The sequence below is a fragment of the Dendrobium catenatum genome, unplaced genomic scaffold (assembly GCF_001605985.2).
Source record: "Dendrobium catenatum unplaced genomic scaffold, ASM160598v2 fragScaff_scaffold_1676, whole genome shotgun sequence".
Taxonomy (NCBI): domain Eukaryota; kingdom Viridiplantae; phylum Streptophyta; class Magnoliopsida; order Asparagales; family Orchidaceae; genus Dendrobium; species Dendrobium catenatum.
The window spans coordinates 98,197-111,351 of record NW_021320138.1 but is presented as its reverse complement, the minus strand read 5'-3'; the positions used below and the strand labels follow the sequence as shown (position 1 = coordinate 111,351).

The following is a 13,155-nucleotide window of genomic DNA, read 5'->3' as shown; positions in this document are numbered from 1 at the left end:
CTTTACTCTTTTATAAAATAATGTGAAAACATAGGTGAACAAACTACTTGCGTAGCATGTTATTCAATACTTTCTAACGAATTCAATATTTAAAATTAAAATATATTGCAAAAGAATAAACATGAAGTTTTACTATTTAGTTAAAATAATATAATTGTTGCGTCCTGGAGTATTCATGGCGATAGAAAAATATAAAATTTAATGTCTTAGCATTGTACGAAGATCCAGCACACATACAGAAAAAAAGAGCGGGTGCGTCATACACTAGAGACACCAAGATTTTTACGTGGAAAACCCCTGAAAAGGGGAAAAATCACAGGGTCTAGCCCAATTTGAATGAATCCACTGGTATTGTAGTTGATTACAAATGAGGCCCTTCATTGGGGGAAGACCTTAGTTTGATGTATATCTTAGAGAGTACATTACATGTTGAGAATATAAAGAATCACTGCTGATGTGTTTGTTTGGTCTGAAGGACTGTAATCGGTAGGCGACATAAGTCAGAAGGACCGTAGTCGGCAGGCGACAGAGGTCAGAAGGGTTGTAGTCGGTGGGCGACATAAGTCGGAAGGACCGTTGTCTGACAACGAAGGTTAGAAGGACTATAGTCGATGGATGACGTAAGTTAGAAAGACCGTAGTCAGCGGGCGACCGAGGTCGGAAGGACTGTAGTCGGTGGATGACGTAAGTCAGAAGGGCCGTAGTCGGCAGGCGACGGAGGTCGGAAGGTCTGTGGTCGACGAGCGACGGAGATCGAAAGGACGGCGTCAGATAGAAGTTCAGGAATGGACAGAAATCCAACATCGGATAGATGTCTTGCGAATGTCCGATAACAGGCAGAAGTCCAGCGTTGGGTAAAAACTTGGCGATGCCGGACCTAGCGGATGTCCGGCGTTAGATGGTATTCGGGCAGGGCTCCGGCATCACTTGGAGTTCGGGTGAAACTCCAACGTCACTTGGAGGTCGGGCCTAATTTCGGCGTCATTTGGAGGTCGAACGAAATTCTGGCGTCACTTGGAGTTTGGGTGAAACTCCAACGTCACTTGAAGGTCGGAAAGAACTCCGGCGTCATTTGAAGGTCGGCCGGAATTCCAACGTCACTTGGAGGTCGGGTGGAATTACGGCGTCACTTGGAAGTAGCGCAGAATTCTGGCATCATTTGAAAGTCGGTTGGGTCGGGCAGAATTCCGCCATCATTTGGAGTTATGGTGGAACTCCAGCGGTGGTCGAGGAGTTTCTTTTCTCTTATTCTTCTCTTCTTCTCTTCTTACTTCTTGCTTGCGTCACTTGGAGGTCGGGCGGAATTCCAGTGTCACTTGGAAGTAGGGCGGAATTCCGACGTCACTTGGAAGTTGGGAGGAATTCCGACGTCACTTGGAAGTCGGGCGAAATTCCGGCGTCATTTGGAGTTTGGGTGGAACTCCAGCGGTGGTCGAGGAGTTTCTTTTCTCCTATTATTCTCTTCTTCTCTTCTTACTTCTTGCTTGACCCCACCCCCGCAAGAGAAATGAGGGGTCTATTTATAGATTTCTGGAGTGACAAGACTCTAAATAGGTGATGATAGATTAGGGGTAAATGGGGAGTGGTTAAATGGACGGCCGATATTGAATCCCTTGATCATGTACCGTTCATCAGACATTTGAAGGTCTTAATGATGTTGGAATTTTACAATCTTAGGCTCGTTGGATTCGTCTCGTCGAGCCGCTCGATTTGATTATAAGAACGTAGTGTTTGGAAACCGTTTGGAAACTCAAATTGTGGTTCAAACTTTCCAAGAGCGCTTCGGGTCCTTGATTTGGACTCATTTAGGCTTGGATTGAGTTGAATTTGGTGTCGTTGGGTTTGTATTTCCGAGTCGATCAGTTCGACTATAAGTTTGCTGAAAATGGAGTTCAAATGATCCTATATTTAATTTTTGAAGTTTCCAACTTGATTTTTGCCTCAAGATTCGCGCCCGATCAAGATAATTTTTTGAAGACATATCAATACTAATCATATATATATGATTTCAATGGTATATATAATTATTAAATATTAACAGTAGATATATGTCAACAATATATATTTATTGAAATTGTAAGTAACACAACATGACATTGTGAGTAGCAAACACATGATCAATTCTCAAACTTGTACATAATAACAACATGAATTTGTAAGCAGCAACAATATGATCCGTTATTAAACTTGCAAAATAACATCAACATAAAAAAATAATAATAAAAAATGACAACAACATGAACTTAATTTAAACTTTAACTTAACCTTAGGATAGAATACATAAAACTTACATGTTATGTATGCAGGACATGGTTTACGTATGTATGTCCCGATGTCTTCTTATAACTTCAGTTCTACTTAGACCTCCACTTGATCACCATACATCTATTCATAATAGATGGAGAAATACCAAATTCTCTATTTAACTTCACTTTCACTTATACCTCCAATTATTCATCTCACATCTATTCAATACAACAATAACAACAACAAGCCTTTATACCACCACATGGGGTCGACTACATGAACCAATTTCCTCCATTGTGTTATGTTAAGAGTCAAATTTTCATTTAAATCTAATAAAAAAGTCATTTCTAATATTTTTCTAAAGAAGTCTTTTTAGGTCTATGTGGACAAATTAAATGATGATGTTTGTACCTCTAATTTGATATTTAATATTTCTTAGACAAATTCACATACTTAGTGATAATTATTTTGAAGAATAAAATAACACTATATTATTGATTTGAGGAAAGAAATGATTAATTTTGTATTCAAACTCAGCATCGAGAATGTAAAAATTATCCTGATGGATAAAGGATAATTTTCACATTCACCTATCGTTTTAAATATGAAATTAATCGGCAATAGGCTTTAGTTGACGTCCAGAGATTTTTCCCCTCTCTTAGCAAACTAAGACATGATTTATTTTATACTTAAATCTTGGGTTGCTATAGAGGCAAGTCATACAGTCAATTACATCTCCGGAGAGAGCTTTTGATTAAAGTGGAAGTTAGACTCATTTTATTTTTTTATTTTTTCTTTTTTAATTTTTTATTTCTTTTAACCTAATACACACATAATCTTCCTAGATGTAATGCATGATAAGGTTAGCTATATCCCAAGAGATCGAAAGGAATAAATCAGACAAAAAATCAATGACTCGAGATGAGTAAATTGACTTTACATTTAAGTGACGCTAACGAGAAGACTTGCAAAAACTCTAAATTTTTCTTGTTTATATTACTTAGCTAAATTTTCTAACTACCAACAAGAAAAGCATAGTATCCCCTGTGCTAATGGAGACCCCGCTACCTTGTATGTATGAATGAATAGGTAAAGCGATTGGTGTCTATAATACCCAAAACTATAGCATCCTAAAAGTATTATATATGTTCCTACAAAGTATGAAACATGCACACTGAGGAAGATCTAAGAAAACTTGCTAGCCCCTCATGCAAACTAGCATATATATATATATACATGCAAGTAATATATGAAATGATGCAAAGAAGAGAATTATATAAATAAAAGAAAATTTTTATTCATTTATTGATTTAGAGATATACAATAGACTCAGACTCTACATGAAAGTAAGGTGTCCAAGCTCCACCATAACAAACATGAGTTTCTAAACCTACCATATATATATAACCAAATACATCTTCTTATGATCTTTAAGCTTCAAGTTTTCTGTAGAATTTCAAAAGAGATTATACTCCAAATGAGAGGACATCGTCTTTTGGAGCCCCCACATGTATATATAAGCAGGTGTATTTAATTATTTTACAACTCAGGACACTATAAAACTCGATATATATACAAATTATGATATACAAACACTTATACATATATACAGTAGTTCCTAGGTACATTTTATATTATATGTAATATAAAATGTGCAGAGCAGTTGTGTAATCATCTAATGCTTCTAATGTAATTTCTAAAGAGCCTAAATGCAACAACAGAAATTTAAATATGACAATCGAGAGTGATAAAATTAAATAAACAAACATAGGGTGATCTCAATGAATAATTAACACCACCGGCCTAACATATGCTTGAGTTGATTGTCCTAGCAAACCATCTAAATGTCACATCACAAGAAGATCTGGACATGTATTATCGTGTTGAGCTATGACAGATAAATCATAATATCTAGTTTTGGAATTATTTCAAGTTTTCTACCAATATTTATTTGAAATAACTATAGCGCTACTAAAGCATCCAGATACTAAAAAAAAACTCATCCATAAGATTTATTTCATTTCATCATGATATATGTATATTATAGTACATTACTACATGCTGAGCTACATAATTGAATAATAAACAAGTCATGATTGTATAAAAAAAAAAAAAAAAATACATATCAACTCAAATATGATCCTAAATTGCTAATCCACAATCTTCTTACCTTTCCCAGATCCTGAAAAGCATAAGCAAAATCACACTAAGCTACAACACCTTAGTAGACCACTCAATTTTTAAATTCTTTTATTAAATTTTGTTGAATATTTAAAAATAGTTAAATGCATGCTAATAATCACTATGCTGAGAAATATAATAAGAGCATAACAGTTTGACAATTATTTAAATAATAATACTTAGCACATAAATAAATTTTAATACATATTATAAAGCATTTCATGTTATATTTTTTTGAGCTAGACATAATCTCAAAGGATCCAAACCCCTTATAACTCTTTTTTGTGCTTAAAACACCAGAACATGCTAGTAAGCACTACAATATGACTTATAGCCACCAAAATATACCTTATAGGCACAAAAATATTAAATGACATTGACATAATCTCAAAGGATTCTACGCCTTATGGCTCCTGACAATAGAAAATTCTACTAGACAAAAATACACATCTTTTAAAAAATTATCAATTACTATGGATTATGTAAAATAATGTTTTAAGATTTTTATTATACTACAATACTATTTTTTAACATCCAAATAATTTTTTATTCAATAAAAATCTCACAAATTTTAAAACCCCCATTGAAAAATATAAGAAAATATTCAAAATGTTCATAATTGTAATTTCTATAATATATAAAAATTTATGCAGTAAAAATTTTACCAAGCCAAAGTTATCCACATTTAAACTCAGGGGTTTCTCCTCTTCCCCCTCGCAACTGGAATGCTATCTTTTCTCCGGATGTCTCACCGTCTAAAGATCTTCATTTATCTAATTTTCCTGATGAACCAGATATTGTTCCTGTCACGACCCAACCCGACCGGGACGGATCCCGCTCGCATCGGGTCGTGGGCTAGACTGAAACTGACTGAACTGATTCCAGGATCTGGCTTTGGAATTTGTTTCAGAACTTTCTTCCAAACATTATACACAGAAACAGACACACACAGAGCTACTATAAATATCAAATGCAGCGGAACAGATCATCCATCTTTTTCTTCTCCAAAAAGAATCATATACAAATACAGCTCATGGCTTTTAGACAGAAAGAAAAGAAGAACAGAAAAGCCATGACTGTACAAAAATCAAAAAGACAAAATACCTATAACAGATCGGACTCTGAACTTCTATTCCTGGACTTCTTTCCCCTTTCCCAGAACCTGAAAACCACGCAGAAAACAAGGATGAGTTACAACAGCTCAGCAAGACATCAAACCTCCAATCAAAATCCTCAGAGTCCACATCAAACACATCAGACAAAAATCCGTTCAAAAACCAGAATACGGAATAGACAGAACAAAACAGAACGAATCAAATCAGAACAGGACAGACAGAACAGATTAAATATCAAATCAAAACTGAATCATATATCAAATCAGAACAGATAGAATCGTACAGAAATCAGAATCAGATCATAGCAGAATAGAACATAATCATATCAAATCAGATCAAAATCGTATCAGAACATATCAATTCAGAGTATATCAAATCAGAACGTATAAAAGTCAGAACAGATCAAATCAGAACAGATTCCCTGACCCTGACAGAATCTCAACGGATTCTAGCCCCTTATGCCTCCCTTCCCAGACACTGACAGAATCTCTCGGATTCTGGCCCCTTATGCCTCCCTTTGTGCTCATGGCACCAGAACAGATGTGCTTATAGCACCAGAACAGAACTTAGCATTGGATCCGAAACTTGTATTCAGAAACAGATTTCAGAGCTCATTTCAGATTTTCCCTGACACAGACAGGATCTCACAGGATCCTGACCCCTTATAACTCCCTTGTTATAGCACACAAGCATAACATGTCATTTGAGAACAAATCCGGACAAATTCAGAAATCGTACGAAAATCCGGCGGCATAACGGCAGTATACGGAATTTACACAAAATTCATCAAATCAGAATTTCACCAAATTACTACAGAACATTCACAACAATATTATAAGACTTTTATTCTACTGCCCAGACAAATTCAGAAATTATCAGCAATTACAGTCAAAAGAAAACACCGCCGAATCAAAACTACCCAGTCAAAATTCTCCAGAAAATAATCAAAACGTGCACACTCGGCACTTCAATAACATACCAAAAGTTACGCGGTAAAAACTGAACCAATCGGAAAATACGGACGAAATTCGCTAACGGAAACAAAATTCGGACAGAAAATTCGTTCAAATTTCACCGTTCTGAAAATTGAGAAAGGCGGAATGTGCCTTACCTTGCGTACACCAATTTCATGAACTGTCTTGTCGGACGAAAACGGCCCGGCGTCGCCCGAAAATCAACTTTTCCAAGTTTCTCCTCGACTTTCTCTCTCCTCAAAACATTTCAGATATTTATTTTTTTGATTTTCTCTCTATTCAAAACGACTGATTTCAGCTAAATAAGACTAAGATCGGCCTTGCCGATCGCACGATCGTCATGGACGATCTGACCAAAATCCAATCGGCCTGGGACGATTTCTCAGGACAATAATTAATTTCTTGGACAATATTTGCTCTCTGACTTTTGCCATGAACTGATCGTCCCGAGACGATCCCAGATCGGCCCGGACGATCCCTACAGGAAATCATTCCTGTAACTTCTGTACAGAATCTGGAACAAATTGTGAACTGATCGTCCCGGAATGATCTCGATCGGCCCGGACGATCCTGGAGCAGATCTGATGTTACAGTTCCTTTCTCTGGGGACAAGTTAAACTCAGGGGCGATAGATTGGAATCTATGTCTCGTTGGTTATTCTATAGGGCGTAGGCCATATTATGAAGCTTTGCTTGGTGCGATTAAGAAAACGTGGAAGCTAAAAGGTTCTCTCGGGATGTTTTCCCTAAGCGATGGTTTTTTTCTCTTCCCCTTCTCCTGTTCGGAAGATTTTGATTTGGTCTGGAGCAAAGGTGTTTGGTTTTTACTTGGTAAACCTTTCATCTTGCAGAAATGGCACCCAAAATTTAAACCCTGTAGAGAAAACTTCTCTAATGTCCCTATATGGGTGAAAATCCATGACCTTTTTCTTGCATGCTGGAACTCTGAAGGGATCTCTCGCATTGCAAGCAAGATTGGCATTCCCCTGGCGGCTGACTCCCTCACCGCGAAGAAAACCAGGTTGACTTTCGCAAGGATATGTGTTTTGGTTGATTGTCATGCTACGTATCCTGAGGAAATCAAAGTTTCCCTAGATGGTGACATTGTTGCTTTGAAAGTTCAATATGAATGGAGGCCTTCTCCACGTGAACACTGTAAGTCTTTAGTTCATTTCTTCTCTTTCTGTCCTGAGAAACCGCAAGCTGATGGTGGCAAAGGCGAGGCCTTTACCAACAAACTTCCTCCTCGGGGTAGAAGTCAAAGCAACCCTCTCGAAACAGCCACCTGGACAAATTGCCTCCACATCTTCTTCCCTTCCAGTTAATCACTTAAATCTTGAGGTCTCTGTCTTGGATCCACTCATCAATCAAGAGCCTGCTGACATGATTTCTTCTGGGCGTGATCCCATTCAGAATCATTCCATCATCAAAAATAACCTTGGTCAAGATCTTATTTACCAGCCGCATTCTCCCACTTCCAAAAACTCCTGTCCTGCTCACATTTCTACTTCTCTTAATGATTTTAAGAGTTGCAATTCTGCGGAATAGGCCCCTGCCCCTGCTATCATCCCGGGGAAAGCTATCCTCAATTTGAACTCACCTTTGGACTCGAATTCTGAAACTTCGGGAAGGATTTCCTGTCCGGCTGATCAGCCTGTTGGGTTCATCTCACCCAAGAGATTTGATATCCTTCAAGAAAATGAGGAAGTGTCTAAACCGGAAGATAAGGCCCAATGTGAAGAATCGGATCCTCCTTTCTTTAAGGAAAAGCATAAAAAAACCTCAAAAGTCTCAGCCGAACATTTATGTGAGTGTGAATAAAAAATCTGCTAGGGGTAAGCAAGCAAAAAAACCCCACTCTTCCTCCTCCTCCTGATGATCCTTCCGTCCATTGCTACCTGGAATGTCTGGGGGTTCAACAGGCCGGATAAAGTTTTGAGCTGTAAACGTTTGCTGGCTTCGTTTAAGCTTGACCTGCTATGTGTTTTGGAAACGAGAATTCACTCTTCTTCTTTACTAAACCCGTTTTTTGAGTCTAATCACTCTCTCTTCCCTTTTGAGAAAAGTTACAATAATTTTGATCTTTCTCCATCTGGGAGGATTTGGGTCAAGTGGAATGCTAGTAAGATTGACTTTGTTCCCTCTAAATTCTCCCCCCAGTGTATTTCTGGGGAGATTTTTGTGGGTTCCCAACTCTCTTTTCATCTTTCTGCCATCTACGCTTCAAATAATAGCTCAGAAAGAAAGGGTCTTTGGGGTCATCTTACTGCTTTTGCTCCTTCCCCTGACATTCCTTGGATTGTCTTAGGGGATTTCAACTGTTGTCACTTTGCTTCTGAAAAGTTGGGTCGTACGTCGCTTTCCCAGGGCAATCTGGTCGACTTTAATGAGATGACTTTCCGGAATTGTCTCTGTGATCTTCAGACTATGGGTAGTAACTTCACTTGGTACAATCAGCAGGTTGACAACCCGATACATATCAAGTTGGACAGGGCTTTGGTTAATCAAGCCTGGATTTCTGCATTCCTCTCATCTTACTGCTCCGCTCAGAGTCCGTCCACCTCGGATCATTGTCCCCTTGTTTTACACTCAGGTGATGTCCTCAACTCTTCTCACAGATTTCTTTTCATGAATTTTTGGACCAACTTTGACAGGTACTGGAATCATGTGCTGGATGTTTTCTCCTCTCCGTTAACCGGGAATCCCATTTCCTCTCTATGCAATTCCCTCAAAAAGCTCAAGGATATCATAAAATGGGAAAATTGGTCCAATTCAAACCTTATCAATAAGCACCTGGAGGATCTTCTTACTCATCAAGCCATTTATTTGTAGAAGGTGCAAGCTAATCCCAAAGATCCAAATCTTATTTCTTCCCTTTAATCTATAAATCACAGTATTACTGACATCTCATCCCTGAGAGCTTCCTGGTTGATTCAACGGGCTAAAGTGAAATGGCTAAAACATGGCAAGGAAGATCTCAAATTTCTTTTTTCAAAGATCAAAAGTAGGCAAGGGAGCAATAAAGTGGCAGTGAATCTTTTTGCTGCTTTTCCTGGTAGAGACAACAAGGAAACGATTAATCTTATCATTAATCACTTTCATGGACTGTACAACCCGTCTCCCCCTTCTAATTGGATGTGAACTTATTCCCTTCTGGTAACACTCTTCTGAATTTTTATTGTGATGTTCTAACTTCCTTTGTTACTGCTAAGGAAATTAGAACCTCTGTTTTCTCGGGGCCTTCAAACTCTTCCCCGGGCCCTGATGGCTTTAATTACCATTTTTACAAGTCGAGTTGGCACATTACTGGTCCTTTAGTTTGCAAAGCCGTTAGATCTTTTTTCGGGAAAGGCTATATTCCAAGCAGTGTCAAGGCTACGGTGCTTGCCCTCATTCCTAAAAGTAAATGTGTGGAATCTATTTCTGACTTCAGACCAATTGCATTATATAACACTGTTGGTGGAATTTTGAAAACAGGTTTTGAAAAATATTAGTTTTCTTTGGGGATTTTAAGATTAAGATTGAGTTCTAATTCTAAGGTCGAATCAACTCGTTAGAAAGAGTATATAACCCCGAAGGATTAAAATAAACTTTCATAACGGTGTTCAGACTTAGAATTATGTAAACTCATCTTGAATACTATGATCGGGTTCTAAGAAGAACTTTATATGGCCCCAAGGGGACAAAGTATAGTTCAACTCCACAGACAACATTATCTTAGCTAATGAACTGTTGGAGTTGGCTCGCAAAAGAAGCAGTTATAAGTACTTTTGTGCTAAACTAGACATCAGGAAAGCTTTTTATACTGTCTCCAGGGAATTTCTGTTATCCAGGATGCTGCAAAAAGGCATTCCTTGCTATTTTGTTAACTTGATCAAAGCTTGTATTACAGATGTGAAGTTCTCTGTACTGGTTAATGGGGCCCTAGAAGGTTTTTTCTCTTCAAAATCTGGACTTAGGCAAGGATGCCCGTTAAGTCCTTATCTCTTTTGCTTGGTCATGGATGCCTTCTCTAATCTTATGGATAATGGGGACTTCAAAGGGATTAGTTTGGATGGCTTCTCCCTCTCCCATCTGTTGTATGCGGATGATGTTTTAATCTTTGGTGAAGCTTCTGTGGAGAATTGTATTTGTCTCAATAGAATACTTTCCACCTTCTCTAATGCCACGGGGTTGCATGTAAACCTTGATAAAAGTTCTAGCATGTTTCCTAAGAATGTGTCTAACTTTGGAGAGCTGTGCAACATTCTCTCCATTCACAACATTTCCAAAACTATTACATACCTTGGCATTCCTCTGTCTTTTCACCGCCTTAAAGTTGCTGACTTCCTCCCACTTACTGATAGCATTTCTATTAAATTGTCTGGGTGGAAAGCTAGTATTCTTTCTTTTGCTGGAAGGCTTCAATTCTTAAAGTATACTATTCTAAACTCCATCGCCTATTGGATCCGCGGTGCCATTTTACCAAAATCCGTCTTTAAATTCTTCAAAAAAATGTGCTCCAAGTTCCTATTGTTTGGTGATTGCAATGCTGGTAATAAGATGCACTTAATCTCTTGGGACAGAGTTACTAAACCTAAGGAGTTTGGGGGGCTTGGTTTGCCTTCCTTGTCTGCCTTACAGTTTGCTTTTAATTGCTCGATTATTAGCAGGATGTACAATTCTCAGTCTCATCTCTCTAAATGGCTCTCCTCAAGATATATTTCTCCTTGGTGTCCGATCCCTTCTTATGCCACAAAATTCTAGAAGGCTGCCTGCTTTACTGCTGGGTTGGTTAAGCTTAAATTTTCTTTTAAAATTAATAGGAATGCCCCTATTTCTATGAGATGGGGTCATTGGTGTTTTACTCTAGATTGGAGGAGTATTTGGGTTTGCCTGATACGATGTTTATTGTTCCATTTTCTAATTGCTTTGTCCGAGATTTTATATCAGGTTCTCATTGGGTGCTTCCATCTTGCTTCCCCTTACTGCTGCAAAATGAGATTTTGAAGGTCGGTATTGATGATGATCCCATTTGTCTTTGGTGGGATAATAATAAGCACTGTAAGTACTCAGACTTTGTCTTAGAATTTTATAATTCTTATCCCTCTGGCCCCTGGTTCAATTTACTGTGGAGGCCTAAACAATCTCTGAGATACTCGTGTTTTGCTAAGCTTGCCATTGTTGGGGGCTTAAAAACGGCGGAGGAGTTAGGCAAAAGGAATATTTTGGTCCCTATTACCTGTAGTCTCTACTTTAATGCCATGGAAACTGCTTCACATTTATTTTTTGAATGCTCCTATTCCTTTAATATTATTAGAGCGTTAATCCCTAGCACTTCTTGCTTCTTGATGAATCTGTCTCTATTGCAAGTGCTGGAATGGTTAGAGGGGAATTCCAGTTTTAATGCGGGGGAAAAAAATTTCTTTTCTCTTGTTGCTTGTGGAACTGTCTACTTCATCTGGAAAGAACGCAATCAAAGGAGGTTCAATAACTCTTTTTGTAGCAGTAATTCTGTTTCTTTATGTATTAAGAAAGCTGTGCATCTTAAAGCCTCTAGTTGTAAGAACTCCATGGTCCTGTTGGATAAGTTGTATAATAATGGATTACCGGGGCCTATCTCATAATCTCTGCTGGATCAGTTTGGCGTCTTTTGTTGGGTTGTTATATGCTCTTTCTTCTTAAATGTGCCTTCTGGACTTGGAGTATTGGTTTCCATTTGGTTGGCTACTTCTATTTCTGTGTCTCTCGGGCCCTTCGAGTATATGCTTTTCAGGCATTATGGCTCTGCCTGGACGATGATGAAGCTCCCTATATTTATCCCTTGGATGGTCCTTGGGCAACCAGGGATATGTCACTCCGTCTCTTTCCATACTCTGAGTCCAGGCAGTTTGCTACGGGAGCTCTGTTCTATGGTTTTGCTGCCTTGTTGGACTCAACTCTTCATTTTTCTCCTTTTGCAGCTCGGCTGCTCATATGTTCTGCTGGTCTCTGTTCTCTGGAGGATGGCTTCTTCCATGATACTGTTGGATCTTCTTGGGTTCCTCTCTGTTGTGATCCTGATATGAGTCTTTTGCTCCTTTTGTGTTGAAGTCTTCTGATTGCATTTTTTTGCCATTTACTTGTAATTTTCTTTTTGGTTTTTTGGGCTTCTTCATGCCAGCCATTTTTTTTGGCCTTAGTATTTGCTTACTTTACTTGTAATCCTCTTGATTAATATACGGGCTCTGCCCAAATTTTTCTAAAAAAAAAAAGTTATCCACATTTTTTGCTAACGGAAACAAAAATTTAATTTAAAAATTTGCTAAAAATTGTATATTTTTAAAAATTGAGATGGTCATAATGTGACTTACATTGAGACAAATATATTTTCCAACTAAACCGATGGATGAAAATGCTCGAAGTTGCTCAAAATCAAACTTTATTTTTCTCTCTCCTATCTTTTTGTCCTAAAATTTCTAAACTGCTCTCTCTGTTGATGAAATGGCAAAAAATAAAATGGAATTTTTAATAAACTATAAAGTGGGATTAGATATTATATTAAAATATTAAATAATTATTTAATATTAAAATAGAAAAATTTTCTAAATTCTTTTATATTTTCAAATCCAAAACTTAAAAAATTACAAAAAATTATTCATAAATTAGTTTATTATATAT

The 13,155-nt window shown here is 37.7% G+C and overlaps 1 protein-coding gene across 1 annotated transcript; it reads left to right on the top strand.

Annotated features, from left to right (window-relative positions):
- Positions 1 to 7,062: 7,062 nt before the first annotated feature.
- On the top strand, positions 7,063 to 7,841 carry LOC110109998. Its single transcript, XM_020841265.1, has 2 exons — positions 7,063 to 7,129; positions 7,183 to 7,841. Exons 1-2 carry the CDS (start codon positions 7,063 to 7,065, stop codon positions 7,839 to 7,841), a joined length of 726 nt encoding a protein of 241 aa, XP_020696924.1.
- Positions 7,842 to 13,155: the final 5,314 nt, after the last annotated feature.